The sequence below is a fragment of the Eschrichtius robustus genome, chromosome 5 (genome assembly GCF_028021215.1).
Source record: "Eschrichtius robustus isolate mEscRob2 chromosome 5, mEscRob2.pri, whole genome shotgun sequence".
NCBI classification, from domain to species: domain Eukaryota; kingdom Metazoa; phylum Chordata; class Mammalia; order Artiodactyla; family Eschrichtiidae; genus Eschrichtius; species Eschrichtius robustus.
The window spans coordinates 37,530,334-37,551,962 of record NC_090828.1 but is presented as its reverse complement, the minus strand read 5'-3'; the positions used below and the strand labels follow the sequence as shown (position 1 = coordinate 37,551,962).

General features: G+C 36.6%; 1 protein-coding gene across 1 annotated transcript in view; it reads left to right on the top strand.

The window, feature by feature from the left end:
- The window catches only part of PLCL1 (phospholipase C like 1 (inactive)), a 353,594-nt gene that overhangs the window by 279,383 nt on the left and 52,582 nt on the right, over nucleotides 1-21,629 (top strand). Inside the window, exons 2-3 of the mRNA XM_068544718.1 lie at nucleotides 1,851-4,325; nucleotides 7,031-7,234. Of these exons, the coding sequence (XP_068400819.1) occupies nucleotides 1,851-4,325; nucleotides 7,031-7,234 (2,679 nt within the window). The remainder of the gene's footprint in view (nucleotides 1-1,850; nucleotides 4,326-7,030; nucleotides 7,235-21,629) is intronic.

The window sequence follows — 21,629 nt, the reverse complement described above, 5'->3', positions numbered from 1 at the left end:
CTTTTGGGAAATTTGTTCCTGGGAGAATTATCTGAATTGATAATATGATTGGGAGCATTGTTAATTTGAGTCCATGGTCTGAACAGAAGAAAGTATAAAGAAAAATCCAGTTTTAAGTGGCATTGTTCAGATATTCAGTGCAAATGAATTGGGAGTGATAGACACAGTGGATAGTCCAGGGCTAAGATGAAATACATCGTCTTGTGATTATGAGTGTTCAGAGGACTGGACCTGAAATTTAGAAAAGGCAATGGGTGAAAAGGCCTAGACACACCCAAGAAGGAAGTAGCCACAAGAAATTCACCTGCTTAAAATACACTAATCTGCACAAATGAAGTTTGATGCCCTGTTGGCACTGTTGTTCAGGGAAGGGCGAAGTGGGCTGAGGAAATCGGGACTCTGTGAGACTAAGATACAAGGACGCTTACAGAAATGGGTAAAAGGTAAGATGCAAGTGTTCCCTGTGAAATCTTATGGCAAAAGGCTTTGAAATTTAATTCACATTGGAAGAACCTCAAAAATTAGTGGAGCCATTCATATTTCTGTTTGGTTTTATGCAGTGGCTGCTAATAGCAATATACTGAAATGTAGGTGTGAATCTCATAATGTTCATTTATTTTTATTTTTTTATTGAAGTACAGTTGATTTACAATGTTGTCTTAGTTTCTGGTGTACAGAAAAGTGATTCAGATATATATTACATATATTATTATATATATATTCTTTTTCATAATGATTTATTACAGGAGATTGAATATAGTTCCCTGTGCTATACAGTAGGACCTTGTTGTTTATCTATTTTGTATACGGTAGTTTGTATCTGTTAATTCCAAACTCTTAATTTATCCCTCTCCCATTCCCTTTCCCCTTTGGTAATTATAAGTTTGTTTTCTACATCTGTGAATCTGTTTCTGTTTTGTAAATAGGTTCATTTGTATCATATTTTAGATTCCACATATAAGTGATATCATATGGTATTTGCCTTTCTCTTTCTGACTTACTTCACTTAGTATGATAATCTCTAGTCCATCCATGTTGCTAAAAGTGGCATCATTTCATTCTTTTTTATGGCTGAGTAATATTTCATTGTATATATATCACATCTTCTGTTTATGGACACTTAGGTTGCTACCATGTCTTGGCTATTGTAAATAGTGCTGCTGTGAACATTGGGGTGCATGTATCTTTTCAAATTAGAGTTTTCGTCTTTTGCTGGATCCTATGGCAACTCTATCATAATGTTCACTTAAATTGTTTACCTATGTCTGAAAAATTGCTCAAGTGAGAGTCATTTGTCTATTGTTAGCTCTCAATCTGACTTTCAAGGTGCCTTTATTCTTCAAAATAATTTGAGGAAAAAAAGCGATTTTTTTTTTTTAGTTAAGCTATATTGTAAGCCCTTTTTGATGTAATGCATGTTAAGGTAAAAAACTTGTATTTGAACTAAACTGTTGCAAAGTGTAAATGAGGAAAATTTTTAAAAGAAATCCAGCTTTATTTCTTCCATATATCTATAGGGACATGAGCAAGGTTGTCAAAGTACCAACAGGTAGAGGATCTTAGGAAATCTACTTTAATGAACAAATAAGAGTGATTTGTAGTTAACTAAATACTTGATTTTATTTCAAAGAACACACAGGCATTGGAAAAATAAGTTTTTTTCCTGAACTTAATAATATCAATTTTCTTGGCAATTTCTCTTTTCTGAAACAGTGAAAAGGTAAAATTTAGGCTAGCTCCTGTCCAAATAATCATAATAGTTGAATGGAGTCTGAGGCACTCATAGAGTGTTATTGAATTTGTCTATTTTCTAAAGGAAAGTGACTCATTATTTTCAAATTGCTTTACAGGATCCTGCAAACCAAAAATGTGGTGGAAGAAAGAAAACCGTGTCTTTCAGCAGCATGCCATCAGAAAAGAAAATCAGTAGCGCAAGCGACTGCATCAGCTTCATGCAAGCTGGCTGTGAACTGAAGAAAGTACGGCCAAATTCTCGCATTTACAACCGTTTTTTCACTCTGGACACAGACCTCCAAGCTCTTCGCTGGGAACCTTCCAAGAAAGACCTTGAGAAAGCTAAGCTTGATATTTCTGCCATAAAAGAGATCCAACTGGGGAAGAACACGGAAACATTTAGAAACAATGGCCTTGCTGACCAGATTTGTGAGGACTGTGCCTTTTCCATACTCCACGGGGAAAACTACGAGTCTCTGGACCTAGTTGCCAATTCAGCAGATGTAGCAAACATCTGGGTGTCAGGGTTACGGTATCTGGTTTCTCGACGTAAGCAACCCCTTGATTTTATGGAAGGCAACCAGAACACACCAAGGTTTATGTGGCTGAAAAAGGTGTTTGAAGCAGCAGATATCGATGGGAATGGGATTATGTTGGAAGACACCTCTGTAGAGTTAATAAAACAACTCAACCCTACCCTGAAGGAATCCAAGATCAGGTTAAAGTTTAAAGAAATCCAGAAGAGCAAAGAAAAGCTAACCACCCGAGTGACAGAAGAGGAGTTTTGTGAAGCTTTTTGTGAACTTTGCACCAGGCCAGAAGTGTATTTCTTACTTGTACAGATATCTAAAAACAAAGAGTATTTGGATGCCAATGATCTCATGCTTTTTTTAGAAGCTGAGCAAGGAGTCACCCAGATCACCGAGGACATGTGCTTAGACATTATTCGGAGATATGAGCTTTCTGAAGAGGGACGTCAGAAAGGGTTTCTTGCAATTGATGGCTTTACCCAGTATTTGTTGTCACCAGAATGTGACATTTTTGATCCTGAACAAAAAAAGGTTGCCCAAGATATGACCCAGCCATTATCTCACTATTACATCAACGCCTCTCACAACACCTATCTCATAGAAGACCAGTTCAGGGGACCGGCTGACATTAACGGGTATGTTAGAGCTTTGAAAATGGGCTGTCGAAGCATTGAACTTGACGTAAATGATGGTTCAGACAATGAACCAATCCTTTGTAATCGAAATAACATGACAACACACCTTTCCTTTCGAAGTGTCATAGAGGTGATAAATAAATTTGCCTTTGTGGCTTCTGAGTACCCACTCATTCTTTGCTTGGGGAATCACTGCTCCCTACCACAGCAGAAGGTAATGGTTCAACAGATGAAAAAGGTCTTTGGCAGTAAACTCTATACTGAAGCACCTTTGCCGTCAGAATCCTACCTCCCATCACCAGAAAAATTAAAAAGAATGATCATTGTGAAAGGAAAGAAATTGCCTTCTGATCCAGATGTTTTAGAAGGAGAAGTTACAGACGAAGATGAAGAAGCTGAAATGTCTCGAAGGATGTCAGTAGATTACAATGGTGAGCAGAAACAAATCTTGCTGTGTAGGGAGCTCTCTGACTTGGTGTCTATCTGTAAATCTGTTCAGTACAGGGATTTTGAACTATCTATGAAAAGCCAAAACTATTGGGAAATTTGTTCATTTAGTGAAACAGAGGCCAGCCGAATTGCAAATGAATACCCAGAGGATTTTGTAAATTATAATAAGAAGTTCTTATCACGAATCTATCCAAGTGCCATGAGAATCGATTCCAGTAACTTGAATCCACAGGACTTTTGGAATTGTGGCTGTCAGATTGTGGCAATGAATTTCCAGACTCCGGGTCCAATGATGGACCTTCACACAGGCTGGTTTCTTCAAAATGGAGGTTGTGGTTACGTTCTAAGGCCGTCCATCATGCGCGATGAAGTTTCTTACTTCAGTGCAAATACAAAGGGCATTGTACCAGGGGTGTCTCCTTTAGTGCTTCATATTAAGATCATCAGTGGTCAGAACTTCCCAAAGCCCAAGGGAGCTTGTGCCAAAGGGGATGTCATAGATCCCTACGTGTGTATAGAGATACATGGAATTCCAGCCGACTGTTCAGAACAAAGAACTAAAACTGTACAACAAAACAGTGATAATCCTATTTTTGATGAGACCTTTGAGTTTCAAGTGAACCTGCCTGAGCTGGCCGTGATCCGTTTTGTGGTTCTGGATGACGACTACATTGGGGATGAGTTTATAGGGCAATATACAATCCCGTTCGAATGTTTGCAGCCTGGATATCGGCATGTTCCCCTCCGCTCCTTTGTGGGTGACGTCATGGAGCATGTAACTCTTTTCGTCCACATAGCAATAACTAATAGAAGTGGAGGAGGAAAGCCACAGAAGCGCAGCCTTTCAGTGAGAATGGGGAAGAAAGTTCGGGAGTATACCATGCTCAGGAATATTGGTCTTAAAACCATAGATGACATCTTTAAGATAGCAGTTCATCCCTTACGAGAAGCCATAGATATGAGAGAAAATATGCAGGTAGGAAAAATCCCATACTGTCCTCCCTTACCCCTGAGTCTTCTGACCCCCCTCTCTCACCAGTGAACATTGTGTTTTACTAATGATCTGATTGCTCAGAAGACTATCACAGAGGAAGTGTAAACCCATGTACTGCTGAATTAAGTTCAGTATTGCCTGTGATAAAACAGATATTTAAAAAAAATTTTATTGGGGTATAGCTGATTTACAATGTTGTGTTAGTTTCTGCTGTACAGCAAAGTGAATCTGTTATACATATACATATATCCACTCTTTTAGATTCTTTTCCCATACAGGCATGACAGAGTATTGAGTGGAGTTCCCTGTGCTATGCAGTAGGTCCTTATTAGTTATCTATTTTATATATAGTGGTGTGTATATGTCAATTTCAATCTCCCAATTTATCCCTCCCCACCCCCACCCAGTAACCATAAGTTTATTTTCTACATCTGTAACTTTATTTCTGTAAAACAGATATATTTTATGTTTCTAATGGTGAATGCTATGTTAAATCTGGCCTGAACTAAGCCAGCTAATGGAGTATCAATGTAGCAAAATGCTTTATATATCCATTAAATGTCCCTAGTACAAAACCAAATTGATATATGGGAATGTGTATATGAAACAGTGTGAAAAGAATAGAATATAAAATATTATATGTGCATGTAATATGCAAAATTTTATATATACAAACACATGCATACTAATTATGAGTATATATGTAAAATATTTGCAGATAAGAACACAGAAGGGTATTTGAAGTCATATAAAACAAATGTAAAGCCTATTAGATGATGTCTTAGTTGTTTGTGTACAACAATAATAAATTACCCTCCACGAAACAAAGAAAACTAATAAACAAACAAAATTCAGCACTTGAACTTGTTGAAAACTATTTAGTCTTCTCTTAGAAATGTGCTTTAATTGAAAGGACATGGATTCTGGATTAAACTCTATCCCTGTGTGATCTTGAGCAAATTATTTCAGATATCTGGTCATCAGTTTTCTCCTCATAAGGTAAGAAAAATAGTAATAATTACATCACAGGATTATTATGAGAATTAAATGAGAGTATATGTAAATTACCTAGCCTTAGCATGTAGGAATTCAATGTCAGTTTTCTTGCCTTCATTAATGCTTATAATCAGAGATGGCTGCAAACATTTTTCTTCAAGACTATTTAATATGCTTATTCTAGGCTCATGTTACTAAGAAACAATCAAACGGCAAATGCTTGCTTAGTTCCTACAATGTGCAAGAAGATATTGTTTGGCAGAAGCAGGAGTCCATGTATGAGAGCAAAACAGGAGAGGAATATTTTTCAATGTACTTTATTTGCCCCTTTAGCTAACATTTTTATAGTAACCTTCACCAAAAATCCCTACATTCAAAATAGAAAACAAGCTTGAAGAGGTTAAATAATTTCCCCAATATTGCATTTAATAAATAGGAATTTGAGCTTTGAATCCAGAATTAACCACCACCAAAACCCAATGATCATTCATGGTTCTTAGTTATGTGATGCTGAACGCCAAACCATGACTTGGTGAAAACTTTATTTTTACATTATTTCACAGAGGAATTCTGGAATGGGTTTAAAATCAATTTTAAATCACCAAAATGGTAGAAAATACTATATTACATAAACCACATACAAATACTTAGATTGTAAACGTGTAACTTGTGGTGGGTTGCCTTGGCCGCTATTCTAAAAATAGGCTCCAAATATCAGCATTATCTACCTGACTTTTTCTGACATAATTCTATAACTATTATAAACCCCTATGTTAGATTAGTTATAAGTCATTTCTACACCTGACTTTATATATTAGAAGTAGATTTTATGTAGTTCTATATAATTCTTGGAATATGTCCTTTGCATGTATTACGTGTTTAAAATACATAATAAGGAGAGTTGGCTATAGATAAAATTTTTCCAGTTAGTACTGATAATTTATCTCATCTCAAAGTTTTTTTTGGTTTAGGATTACTTAGAGCCTAATTACTAGAAAAATGAATACCATCATTGTCACTAAATTCATGAGACACACATTAGGTTAGGTATTGTTCATTGTTAATAGGCATAATTTCTACTTCAAATGAATCTTTTAAATGCCTGTCACATGGAAAACTGTAGCTTTACATGAAACGTGTTTCATTATGTGTGTCTGTCAGGTGCATTTCTGGTGGGATGACAAAGGAATACCACTGATGGTTATGTGAAAGGAGGGCGATGAGTAATAGCAGCCTGCTACCTTGAGGGGAAAAACTCAAAGAAGATGCACTCCAATGTACAACCACTGACATGCTTTTATGATCATCATGATACAAATTTAACAAGATATTCATGATCAGCCAATATTAATTTGTGTGCATTGTCCAGAATATTTCAGATATTCCAGAATATTCCACAACCCTGCTTTGAAAAGCACTGTGTAGCCTTGGGTCATAATCTGCTTTGCTTTGTGGCATATTTGTGGCAGTTGTTAAAAGCTGAGAAAGGTGAAGTGTAGTTGTGAATTAGCTCTGCGTGTTATCTCCATGCGTATCTCAACATTTTTGGTTGGTTATAATCCAGTTTGCTTCAAATTTCATATGTATTTAAGGGTATACTTTTAATGAATATACTTTTGTGTAAACCTAGACGTGCTGGGGGGGATGTGTCATGTGGTCAGAAGTGTAATTCCATGTTTTCTTCCCCACAGAATGCCATTGTGTCTGTTAAGGAACTGTGCGGACTCCCTCCAATTGCCAGTCTGAAGCAGTGCCTGTTGACCCTGTCCTCTCGGCTCATCACCAGTGACAATACTCCCTCCGTCTCTCTTGTGATGAAAGACAACTTTCCTCATCTGGAGCCTCTGGGGGCAATTCCAGATGTGCAGAAAAAGATGCTGGCTGCTTATGATCTGGTAGGAAATTGTTACGCTCTATTTTTCTCTGTGTGGGGAGGAAATCATATGGCAGGGGCTCTTTTGTGGAACTCCAGTGAATAACACAGAGTGACTGCCTTTAAAACCTCAACTGGGAGTGGCAGGCAGAGCTGGCCCTCTCAGCCCCACCTAAGCCCCAGTGGAGACCTCTGAGGCAATGCTTTGAACCTAGAGCGCCACAGATTAAAAATGGAAAATCTCTGCTTTAGCAAGCAATGAATTATTGATTAAGTCCTCAAAAGTATACACAATTTCTCATCATCTAAATAACTTTAGCCTGCAATGTAACCATTTAATCGCATACCTATAGGAAGTAAAATTATGCCTCAGTACTGCCTTATGATGGTTGAGACAAACTATTTCTCTGGAATTTATATTTCCAAGCTAATACTGTTATCTGATTTTTCTGAATATATAATGGAATTTAAGTAGCAAATAAATTTAAGAATAACTATATTTCTGCATATCCTAATTCCATAAAAAAATTAGGACCAAATGAAAAACTGGAAAAATTTGTGACATGTGTGCCAGGTAAAGTGTAAATAACCTTGAAATAGAAAGAGCACTGAAAAATCAATGAGAAAAAAAATGAGGAAAAAAATCTTAATCTACATCAGTCAGGATTAAGTTCAGCTTCATGAAACTAAAAATGCAAACTAATCATGGCTTAAAAATAGAAAGTTTTATTTTCTCACATAAAAATATGGAAACCAGCCATGCAGGGTGGCACTTTCATAAAATTCTTAAGAACCTAGGCTCCCTCTAGCTTTCTGCTCCGCCATCTCTAGCACATCCTCATGGTCCAAAATGGCTGTTGAAGCTCTAACCATAATATCTACATTCTAACCATCAAGAATGATGAAGAGGAAAAAGAAGGCATTATCCTCTCCCTTTAAGGACGTTTCTCTGAAAAAGCATAGATCACATTTGCCTACCTGGAGTTGACACACAGACACACTTAGCTGCAAATGAAAATGGGAAATGTCTTTATTTTAAAGGGCTATGTGCTCAACTAAAAGTCATCTCTTCTGTTACTAAGAAACAGAGGTAGAATGGATATTAGGGGACAACAAATAGTCTTTGCTTCAGAGGTGAACAGGCAATTTATGTATCTCCTCACCCTAAAAAAATAATGAAAATGTAAAAACATATTTAACTTGAAAATAAGTTTTAAATTTAAGATGTTAAAGAAATATAATGAGATACTTCCCCTCTCCATCAAATTGGCAATTTTTTTCTTTTTAAAAACTGTACCTCTGATAAAGAATTTAAGGAAATGGATACTCTTATCCATCTACCTTCAGTGGAAAAATAAATTGATATAATTTCGGGGGAAAATTTGGCAATATAATTTAAAATGTTTATCCCATTTGATCCATGTATTTCATATCCAGGGATTTATTCTAAGCCAATAGATGTGTACATAAACATTTATGGTTAATAATGTCAGCATAGAGGGATAAGTTAAATAAAATACAGTAAGCCATATTATGGACTCCTTTGAAACCATTAAAATTGTATGTTAGAAGAATACTTAATGATGTGAAGAATTCCTCATAATATGTTTTGTGAAAGAGTCTGGTTACAAAAAAATATACACTATAACATTTAAGTTGTATTTATATGTATACACATCTAAAATGCTAGCAGGATATTAATAGTGATTATTTTTAAATAAGGAGAGTGAGTTTTATTTTCTTGCATATGCTTTTCTATATTTTTTCTGTATTTGCCAAACTCTTTACAATGAACCTGACCAATTTTCAGAATTGAATAAAAATAAATGTTACAGAAGAAAAGAGTAATATTTTATCATCCAAAAACAACTAGAAGAGAGATGTTGGGGATAAATATCCTACACCTGAAAAGGAAGAAAAGCCCACAGAGTATATTCTGCTTATGAATGATTTTACCTCTTACAAACTGTACTTCATGGTTGCTGGGGGATAAGTTTGCTTATAACCTAAATAGCATTTTTCATGAAATCAATTTTTTCATCATAATAGTAGGGACTGAAAGCTATTCAGTGAATAGGTATAGTTGCCATCTAAGAGGTGAAATTAGGGTACCTGTTGCCATAGAGACAGACAGTGGAAATCACTTATTGTTCCAATTCTCTTTTAAGCTAAGAAAGAAAAATCACTCACTGACAGGGGAGCCTGGTCCCCTGGAGCTGGGCCTGTAATAAGCAGAAAAGCACCTGGTCTGTGGTCGGCCAATTTCCATTTCACATCCCCAAGCATCCCATGGTGTTGATACCACATCTGCTGGCCAAATATGAACATCAGCCGTTTCTCATTTGTATTTCTCAAATGCAATTTCTAATTGCAAGTACAGCATGGTTTTCCAAAGCTTAAAATAAAAGTCTGTAGTGGAAAGCAGAAATACTTCTTTTTATTTAATTTAATTTAATTTTTTGGCCGTGCCACGTGGCTTGTGGGATCTTAGTTCCCCAACCAGGGAGTGAACCTGGGCCCTCGGTAGTGAAAGCGTGGAGTCCTAACCACTGGACTGCCAGGGAATTCCCATGGAAAGCAGACATACATCTAATGAAGTGTTCATTTATAGTTCCCTATGGAAATGATTTTTCATTTTGGTAGGGAATTAAGTGTAAATATCCCTATACCAAATGGTAAACTTGGCAGATTGTGGACATAATCAAAAATAATGTTAATGTCTCAGCTGGTTATTTCTTTTCTGGGGTGCTGTGGATAAGGACCAGATACATGCCAGGATGATCTTGAAACACCATTTTTACTTTAGGATTTGCACTTTATTGGTTGGCATCTTTAGTACTCTTGGTGTATTCATGTTAGTATTTATTTTAAAGATGTCTTTTAAGATACTCTGCAGATCCAGAGTGATCATTTAAAAACGTAAATCAGATCATATCACTTTCCTGCCTCCAGTGGCTTCCCATTAAAATAAAACTGAAACTCCTTACTGTGGTTTATAGGACCAATTATGACCTAGTCTTGCCTACCTATCTCACCTGCTTCTCCCTGCCTCACCCCCATACACTCTCTCCTGCTCACTCCACCCAGTCACATGGGCTTTCAGACTCAGCTTGTTCCCATCTCCAGGCCATTTTACGTGCAGTTCCCTCTGCTTGGAGTGTCCTTCTCTTGCATGGATAGTTGCTTCTTATCTCTTAATTCTTAGCTCAAATGTCATATCCTCAGAGACGCCTTCCCTAACCACTGTCTCCAACTGTCACTCTATCACATAACTCTATTTGATTTCCATTATCTTACTTGGCAGTATTGAAAATACTTGATTTTTTGTTTAATTTCTGTCCTTTTCCTTTACCCTCAATTTGAGTATACACTCCAGGAGGGCAGAGAAGCTGTCTGCCTTGCTTACTATTGTTAACTCTAGCACCTAAAACACTGCTGACACATAGTATGTTATCAATTAATGTTAGCTGAATAAAATATAAATAGATGCATCTATATAGTTGGTGAAAGTAATGTAGTTCCCATGCTATCTTTGAATGTGCTTTATGGTAAATCTTTAAATCCCTCTTGTTTTATGTCTATGACCCTACTCTAGTGAAATTGTTCCCTGTCTTACACATACAGTTGGAAACCTATAGACTCAGGCAAAACTATGGAGACAGGGAAAAAGATCAGCAGCTGCAAGGGGCTGGGGGCAGGATAAGGTGAGGGAGGGCATTTTTAGGCCAGTGAAACTATTCTGCATAACAGTATAATAGTGGATACATGTCATTATGCATTACCCCAAACCCATAGAATGTACAACACAAAGAGTTAACCCTAATGTGAACTATGAACTTTAGCTAATAATAAAGTATCCATATTGGCTCATCAATTGTAGTAAATATACCACACTAATGCAAGATGTTAACAGTGGGGAAAACTGGGGGTGAGGTGGGGTGAGAGGGTACATGGGAACTCGCTGTACTTTCTGCTCAACTTTTATGCAAACCTAAAACTTCTAAAACTAAAGCCTAAAAAAGACCCACACAGACTATTAATAAAAACTTATTTGGGTGACTAAGGCAGAAGACGAATCTAGGGTTTATTGCCTGGTGGTGGTGGTAGGGGACAGGTATGCCCAAATGAGCAGCTTGTGTGCTCAACTTAGGCTCAAGTTGCTTAAAGATTTCTCAAAAATGGTGATGAACTGTATAGATGCCATCCAAGAGGGGATGTTGTAACCACTAAAAAAAGAATACAGATTATGCTTAGAATAAAAAGCAACCTGAAATCATTTCTGAACAGATACAAATGTTTGGCCTATTTCAGTATCAAAAGAAACAAATCAGGCAACCAGGTAACCTACATTTATTGAAAGTCAACCTGAGTGCATCAGACTCTACTACTTATCATCAGGAAATAAAATGAAAATATGCTAGAAAACATTGACCTTGAGTTCATCTGCACAGATTTTTTTTTCTAAATTTAGCTTTTCCCTAATGACCTGAGATGGTCCTATTCTTTACCAAACACTGGCTAATTTAATATTTGGAAATATTTCCTCTAGAGGGTTTTGGAAATTCAGTCTTAAAAGTCATCTTATACTGAAATTAAAATTATAGTATCTGTGTTGGTATGAAGGAATCAAAAGACAAATATATCCATAATAGAGTGGATTTATTTACATGGCATAATTTCAGAAGACACCCCCCACCCCCATTTCATATCTTATTTATTTTTTAAAATTATTTATTTATTTATTTATTTTTTGGCCGTGTTGGGCCTTCGTTTCTGTGCGAGGGCTTTCTCTAGTTGCGGCAAGTGCGTGGGCCTCTCACTATTGTGGCCTCTTTTGTTACGGAGCACAGGATCCAGATACGCAGGCTTAGTAGTTGTGGCTCATGGGCCTAGTTGCTCCGTGGCATGTGGGATCTTCCCAGACCAGGGCTCGAACCCGTGTCCCCTGCATTAGCAGGCAGATTCTCAACCACTGCGCCACCACGGAAGCCCTCATATCTTATTTAAGACATATATTTTCTATCTGCTTACGGGTTGAAATTTCAAAATTATAATAAATTCCTTAGGGTTAAGACATTTAATCTCTTTAAAAATGCAAAAACATCTCAGTAAGTAGTAACACATTGGGTTATCAGTAATTTGTACCTTTGGATGGTTGTAACCTATCCTGTCCTACAGGCAGTTTTTTACCTGGGGAAAGGAAGAGATCCTAATGACAGAGTGTTCCCCAAGTCTGGGTAAGGTGGGGGTGAAGTTGCTCAAATAATTGCAATTTTACTGAAGAGCATCCCTGTCTACAATCTCCCTCAATGCTCTGAATAGGGATGTAGCTACGTAAATGCCTGGCTGATATTTAGGGCAACAAAAGCAGAGGTGACTTTCCTGATTGATATATCAAATACATGTCACAGCCAGAGGTGGGAAGTGACAGCTTCTGAAAAGCACTAAAGCAAACTGGGAACATTATTAATCAATAACTCAAGCAAGTAGAACAGGGTCTAAACATTGAAGATGGAATTGATGTCTCCTTCCCAGGCTAAAGACACACAGAGGAGAGCTGTGGTGGTAGACTCCTTGCCGCAGTGCCATTTTGGTGGCTCTGTGGTCATCAGACAGTTTTTCAGAAACTCCCCAAACCTTAATTTAAAATCAGAATGCCATTTCTAAGTGACTTGTCCCGTTATTGCCCCGCGATTTGCCGGGGGAGGTGGGGGGGAGTGGGGCGGGGGTGGAGATCTGGTCTCTGAAAGAGCAAGCGTCACTTCCCCACTCTAGATTTTTCACGTTCTCTAAGAAAATATCCACCAAGGTAGGTAATGTAGGTCATAGCATCACTGCTAAGTCTTTTAAGGCTGTTAAAGTAGTATAATTATGTTTTGCAAATAAAAGGTAAGGTTTTCTTTTTTTGTTTAGGATTAACTTTGGGGTTGTTAAAAATAAAAGTTAGTTACTGAAAGAATTGCTTAGTGCTAGAGCCAGGAACGGAGATGTTTAATTTTACAAACATTTACTGAGTTTCTCCCCTGGGCAGCCGTCTGTGTTCATGCAGTGGGAGGTACAGCAGCCCCTGTGCTCCAGTAGCTTACAGTCAGGGCAGGTGACCTGGTAAGGTCCAAATCTGGCTTACAAGTGGATCATTGGTGATCCGCTTATGTTCCTCATCATTGAACACAAGGTTGTAACGGTGGGTGATTACATTGGGAAATACATTGCAATTTCAGTAGAACACTATCAAAATTTCTTTGGCTAGGTTAGACTTTTTTCCTTCTACAGTGGTGCTTTTAATGCACGGACATTGTACATTATTTTCAAAACCCATCTCTAGCCTCAGCCCTAAAATTTTACTTTAGTCACACTTCTACATTTGATTACAGGACATCACCTAGGTGTCTCAAGAACAAACAATAGAAATTTAATAGGTCAAAAACTGGGTTCATGTTTTAGTTCCCTAGGTATTCATTTTTCCTTTTCTGACCCCTGCAAAAGATAACACCAAGCCAATGGTCCTCAATTCCTCCAAGTGATTTTCAAATGTTCTTTCTCTCTATATATATTAACTCCAATGAGGTCCTTTTTTAAGTTTTTGGCCGCAGCCCATGGCATGTGGGATCTTAGTTCCCTGACCAGGGATCGAACCCACACCTCCTGCATTGGAAGGCAGAGTCTTAACCACTGGACTGCCAGGGAAGTCCCGAGGTCTTTTTAAAAAAAAAAAAAATTATTGAAGTATAGTTGATTTGCAATGTTGTGTTAATTTCTGCTGTACAGCAAAGTGACTCAGTTATATATACATACATAGATACATACACACACACACATATATATTCTTTTCCATTATGGTTTGTCACAGGATACTGAATATAGTTTCCCGTGCTATATAGTAGGACCTTGTTATTTATCCATCCTATATATAAATAGTTTGCCTCTGCTAATCCCAAACTCCCAATCCTTCCCACCCCTAGCTCCTCTCCCCCTTAGCAACCACAAGTCTGTTCTCTATATCTGTGAGTCTGGTTTTGTTTCGTAGATAGCTTCATTTGTGTCATGCTTTAGATTCCACATATAAGTGATATCATATGGTATTTGTCTTTCTCTTTCTGACTTACTTTGCTTAGTATGATAATCTCTAGGTCTATCCATGTTGCTGTAAATGGCGTTATTTCATTCTTTTCTATGGCTGGGTAATATTCCATTGTGTGTATGTGTGTGTGTGTGTGTGTGTGTGTGTATATATATATATATATATATATGTTTTGGCTATCCTATAAGGTCTTTTTATTTACAATTCAATATCAACGAGAGCTACTGCTTCTTTCGTCATTGTATTTCTCATGTGTATCCATTTCCTTACATTGACACAGCCAAGGTTCTCAACAGGCTCTCCTCTCCTCCCACCTGAATTTTTCAATAGGCTGACTAGTCCTCCATCTAGTCTCTACCTTTCTCTAATTCAACAATGGGAATAATCATCCTCAGATTCTATTTTTGATTTTTAACTAGCCTTGCAAAGCCTTCACCCACCATGCTGCCTGTTTTGCCACTCTCATCTCCCATTTCCTTCTATTTGAACCTTCTCCTTCAGTCAAGCTGATTTATTTGCCACATACTTTTCATTCTCCATCCTTTGTATTTCTATTCTGTACCACCTCAAATGACTTCCTAGCCTTAATTCCCTCTCCATCAACCTAAGTCCAGCCCTTTGTCCTAACCTCTTGCAAAACTGACTTTAAGAAAAAATTCATTTATTGACTTTATTCACGGCATTCAACTCATACCAACTATAAAGAATTTTAGTAGATTGTGTGCGATACAGAGATGAATAAACAGAGAGAGGTATCAGCACAAATAGCCATAGTGCAAAGCATGACAGCTCTTTCAACCAAGAGAAATGTAAGTAAAATGAGATGGGAGCATGTATATTTGCCGCTTGTAACACAACAGTTTCTCTTTTGATGTATCATTTTGTGTATGTCTTTAGGCTTTTGATTAGTCAATTCAACAAACACATTTTGCACACATGTCACTACTATGCAAGTTGCTGGAGGAAAGAAATGGTATGAAGCAAAATTTCTGTCCTTGAGGAATGGGAAATGCTGATAGGAAGGCGAGATTTACACTTAAAAAGGGGAAAGACAGAGTCACACAGTGTTCAGACAGTGAACCAGATGATGTTTTATGTCCTGAACTGGAGCCTAAGGACCTTGAGTCCTCATGGTGGACTTTTCACAGTGACTTGTAATATGCTATACCCCCTCCCCGACTTTCACCCCATCTCACCCAGTGCTCAGCAGAATTTTATTTGCAAATAGTTTTGAAAGAAAAATCTTGTCTAAACATTGTATATTTTTTCTTTAGATACCTGAATTTTTACTTTTCTGTTGTTCTCACCTGCCTAATTTTTCATGCATAGTCAAGAAGTATTGCCTAACATATTTTGGTCCTCTTAAGTGTTTTAAATTAATGTGAACACTTTTGGGTAGCTAGTGTTTTAAACATAGCAATCAGAGGTGGAATAGTTACAGGGGATTGCAACTGTAAAAAATACACCCAAAGCATTCTCTGAAGTTGACTGCTGTGCTGAATTATTTAACATTAACATAAAAGTTAAAACTTTGCTATGATATGAGTGACAGATTTTCTGAACATAAAATCAAAGCAACCTAGAGAACATGAGTCAAGGGTTATTTAAGCTTTTCCTCTGTTGTGTGATTTGGAGAACAGTTGATCATGTTAGCATGACTAGGAATCTAGCGAAAAGAGCCAATCAGTATCTTTTATCACTCTTGCAATGGAATCAATACACTGGCCGGTATCACAATTAAGCCAAACATAATGGCTGGATTAAATACAGTCTCTTCTCTCAGGATGGGAAAAATTTGTAAACAGTCCCCCAATATAGTTTTACTTACTGAAATAAATTTAGATTGAAATTAAGTCAAAGGCACTCTCTCTCCATCATTCTCTCTCCTTATGAAGTTTGTGTGAAACTTTATATTAGTTTGCATTTTAAAAAGTACGTTGTGTTGTGTAGTAATGGAACCTGGAAAAAAAAGAACAGCTCACTGGCATGTGCTCAACTAGAGCTGGTTATTTAAAAACAAGGTGTTGTGCACTTAGTGCATTGAAACTTCTTTTACTCTTGGGTGTGGCAATGTCTTGTGATACATTTTCTGTATATTGGGGGAAATGTCAGCATCTTGAGAGTTGGCAGCATTTCCACTTGGTACCAGGGTCCCAAGGACACAGGATATCACAGATGCATCAATAAGTAAGTATCTCAGGGGGGCTCCTTTGTGGAATATTGTGCATGCATCCTCAAAGTTTGCTTTGCATTCCTGAATATTCAAGCTCTTGAAACAGTTTTAGTTTAAGGCAATGTGAGATCGTCAAATTGGCCTGAAAATTCTGGAGAAAGTTCATGAAGTTTAGTCACCTGGTAATTTTATGAATGAACTAAATTTTAATCATAGTGGGATAAAAACAAACAGTTCTAATGATTACTCAAGATATAGCTGACAACTATATTTTGGAAACAGAACAACTGGAGAAAAGAAAAGGTAAAATGATCCTTTTATGCAGAAAGCTGCTCATGCAGTAGATCCTATTACTGATGTGAAGACAGAGGTCCTTTGGCCTGCCCTGTGTGAGTTCCCCTGTCCTGCTCTATTATAAATCAGGCTAGGAAATGTGATTCAGAGCTGGTTCCAGGACAGAGAATACTTACTTCATCGCATACACCAAAGGCAGTGGATTTCCAGTAAGCTTGCACATGTTCTAACCTTATATATGTTCCTGTTTCACCAAAAATTAGCAGTCTTATAGGATTGACTTTGCTTAAAACCAAAAGATGCCCATCTATCAAGAGTGCTTTTTAACCATCTGATTTAAAATGTTTAAGTAAATTAAAAATTAAGGGAAATTATCTTCATTCTACTTAGCAAATGTATTTGTAACAACAATCAGATATTAAAATGTACCAAGTTTAATAAAATTCAAGTTTTATTTTAAACAATTTGAACAGATGAGCCACTATAGAACTAAAAACTAAAACCCAGCATTTTGATTAGAAGGAAGATAGAGATAGATTAATTATTTCAGTCTTCTTAATACATCTAGAGCAGATTGACTTTTTCTTGACTTACATATTCTTAAATGATTGCCTTTCCAAATTTGATAACTCCTTCCTGAAAAAACAGTGGACACAAGTAAGTACATTGCTTACTCGGTTTCATAGGAAGAATATCTATACTGGTTCATGTGTGTTGCAAGTTAGACTTGGAGGGGGAAGCAGTCATGGCAAAAATGTTTCATGTTGCTCTACTTGGTCAATTCTAAGGTATAAAATGTTTATCACCAACTTGCACTTGAAATAGGAATTCTACACTCTAATATAATATTAGCATCACAGAACAGTTTATAATGCCTGCACCTCAAGAATGCCTGAGTTCTAGTCTAAACTTTTCCACTAACTGGCCATGTGGCTTAAGGTAAGTCAATGGGGCTGAGTTTTTTCATTTGTAAAATGGGGTTGTCCATGACAGATGGTTGTTAAGGTTACTTCTAGATGTAAAGTTCTGTGGTTCTAAGAACTTAGATGTAATTCAGGATAAAATTGGCATCTATGGAAGGTTTCTGAGTCATGATTTGATGAAATCTCATCTTTTCAGTACCATTAAATAGTTACATTGACTCTGCAATGATCCTAGGCAATTAGTCAAACTCCCTATTGAGCTGGGAAGACAGTTTTTTTTCACACAGGCTAGACAATTTAATCTACATTTGAGTAAAAGCATTACTGTTCCCTTCAGTAAAGTTTTTGTTTTAAATAAATGATTTTGATCTTAACTGAGAACTTTACACTCCCCAGTTCAGGACACATCTAATGCTTAAAGTAATGCCAACCTTTATCTGGGTAAGTCCTCTATTCTTTTAGATTCAAAGCCGTGGCTAGGAAATAAGATGCATTAGGAGATATTCATGTGACAGAACCAAAGAAAAGCTCTTTGTATTACTATAACAGCAAAGGCAACTGGGAGCTCAGGCTGAGACATCAGATATGTAAATCAGGCTGCTGCCAGATTCTATCAACTGAGTCAATCCAGCCTTGGCTGGCTGTCTACTGACTACCCAGCTGGGGGATTATCTGAAGACATGCTTCTCACCTTCTCTCGTTGGCTTTAGCACTTTGTATTTCATTTCCGTCAGAATCTATAGAGATCTAGGAAGGAGATGAAACTCAAATCAACCATTTTTCCTTCCTAACAACATAGATAAATTACTTAGCTGGGGAGAAAGGTTGAAGTTGTTGATTTAAATGTGGTTTGGAATTGTTGGTACATTTCAGCCATCCATCTAATTTGTTTTCTCTATAACTACTAAGAATTGAAAGTTGACTGCAGAAAATAGAATAAAATTATTCTTCTAAATACAATGGAAACTGTTACCATAGAGAAGAGGATCAAATGCTCTTATGACAAAAGTTTACATGAGCAACGATTTTAAGTTCTGAGAATATTAATTATGAGGTGTTTTAAAGTTATGACTTTTGTTACTAAAGGTTTTAAAGTTATCCTCGGGGATAATCTTCTATGTTGAAGGTTAAATCACACTTGACTATCTCTTTATGAAGTGATCTATTAGACAATGGGAAAAACAAACTTCTTACACTATGGGGTTAACAAATATTTACTTGGAAGATTTTGAAGAGAACTTGAATCATAGTGTTTGTTGTATGTTTTGGTTCTGAATTTATTTTGCCTCAAATAAGTAATAAAGTTTTAAAATTTATTTTCTGATACTTGAGTATTATATTTTCCATAGGTATAATCCTATTAAAAGCTGTATGTTTAGTTTTCACTACTCAATTTGAAAGGGAATTAAGAACATGTAAGGTGGATAGCCTCATCCACCAGAGGTCAGACAGCAGAAGCAAGAAGAACTACAGTCCTGCAGCCTGTGGAACAAAAACCACATTCACAGAAAGATAGACAAGATGAAAAGGCAGAGGGCTATATACCAGATGAAGGAACAAGATAAAACCCCAGGAAAACAACAAAATGAAATGAGATAGGAAACCTTCCAGAAAAAGAATTCAGAATAATGATAGTGAAGATGATCCAGAACCTCGTAAAAAAAAAATGGAGGCAAAGATCGAGAAGATGCAAGAAATGTTTAAAAAAGATCTAGAAGAATTAAAGAACAAACAAACAGAGATGAACAGTACAATAACTGAAATGAAAAATACACTAGAAGAAATCAATAGCAGAATAACCGAGGCAGAAGAACGGATAAGTGACCTGGAAGACAGAATGGTGGAATTCACTGCTGCAGAACAGAATAAAGAAAAAAGAATGAAAAGAAATGAAGACAGCCTAAGAGACCTCTGGAACAATATTAAATGCAACAACATTCGCATTATAGGGGTCCCAGAAGAAGAAGAGAGAGAGAAAGGACCCGAGAAAATACTTGAAGAGATTATAGTCGAAAACGTCCCTAACATGGGAAAGGAAATAGCCACCCAAGTCCAGGAAGCACAGAGAGTCCCATACAGTATAAACCCAAGGAGAAACACTCCGAGACACATAGTAATCAAATTGGCAAAAATTAAAGGCAAAGAAAAATTATTGAAAGCAGCAAGGGAAAAATGACAAATAACATACAAGGGAACTCCCATAAGGTTAACAGCTGATTTCTCAGCAGAAACTCTACAAGCCAGAAGGGCTTGATATATTTGATATATATATATATGATATATTTATATAATGATATAAATATATATGATATATTTAAAGTGATGAAAGGGAAGAACCTAAAACCAAGATTACTCTACCCGGCAAGGATGTCATTCAGATTCGATGGAGAAATCAAAAGTTTTACAGACAAGCAAAAGCTAAGAGAATTCAGCACCACCAAACGAGCTCTACAACAAATGCTAAAGGAACTTCTCTAAGTGGGAAACACAAGAGAAGAAAAAGACCTACAAAAACAAACCCAAAAAATTAAGAAAATTATAATAGGAACATACATATCAATAATTACCTTAAATGTGAATGGATTAAATGCTCCAACAAAAAGACACAGGCTTGCTGAATGGGTACAAAAACAAGACCCATATATATGCTGTCTACAAGAGACCCACTTCAGACCTAAGGACACATACAGACTGAAAGTGAGGGGATGGAAAAAGATATTCCATGCAAATGGAAATCAAAAGAAAGCTAGAGTAGCAATACTCATATCAGATAAAATAGACTTTACACTAAAGAATATTACCAGAGACAAGGAAGGACACTATATAATGATCAAGGGATCAATCCAAGGAGAAGATATAACAATTATAAATATATTTGCACCCAACATAGGAACACCACAATACATAAGGCAACTGCTAGCAGCTCTAAAAGAGGAAATCGACAGTAACACAATCATAGTAGGGGACTTTAACATCTCACTTACACCAATGGACAGATCATCCAAACAGAAAATTAATAAGGAAACACAAGCTTTAAATGACACAATAGACCAAATAGATTTAATTGATATTTATAGGACATTTCATCCAAAAACAGCAGATTACACTTTCTTCTCAAGTGTGCAAGGAACATTCTCCAGGATAGATCACATCTTGGGTCACAAATCAAGGCTCAGTAAATTTAAGAAAAATGAAATCATGTCAATCATCTTTTCTGACCACAATGCTATGAGATTAGAAATCAATTACAGGGAAAAAAAAAACGTAAAGAATACAAACACATGGAGGCTAAACAATACGTTACTAAATAACCAAGAGATCACTGAAGAAATCAAAGAGGAAGTCAAAAAATACCTAGAGACAAATGACAATGAAAACACGACGATCCAAAACCTATGGGGTGCAGCAAAAGCAGTTCTAAGAGGGAAGTTTATAGCTATACAGTCCTACCTCAAGAAACAAGAAACATCTCAAATAAACAATCTAATGTTACACCTAAAGGAACTAGAGAAAGAAGAACAAACAAAACCAAAAGTTAGCAGAAGGAAAGAAATCATAAAGATCAGATCAGAAATAAATGAAATAGAAATAAAGAAAACAATAACAAAGATAAATAATACTAAAAGCTGGTTCTTTGAGAAGATAAACAAAATTGATAAGCCATTAGCCAGACTCAACAAGAAAAAGAGGGAGAGGACTCAAAACAATAAAATTAGAAATGAAAAAGGAGAAGTTGCAACAGACACCACAGAAATACAAAGTATTGTAAGAGACTACTACAAGCAGCTCTATTCCAATAAAATGGACAACCTGGAAGAAATGGACAAATTCTTAGAAAGGTATAACCTTCCAAGACTGGACCAGGAAGAAATAGAAAATATGAACAGTGCAATCGCAAGTAATGAAATTGAAACTGTGATTAAAAATCTTCCAACAAACAAATGTC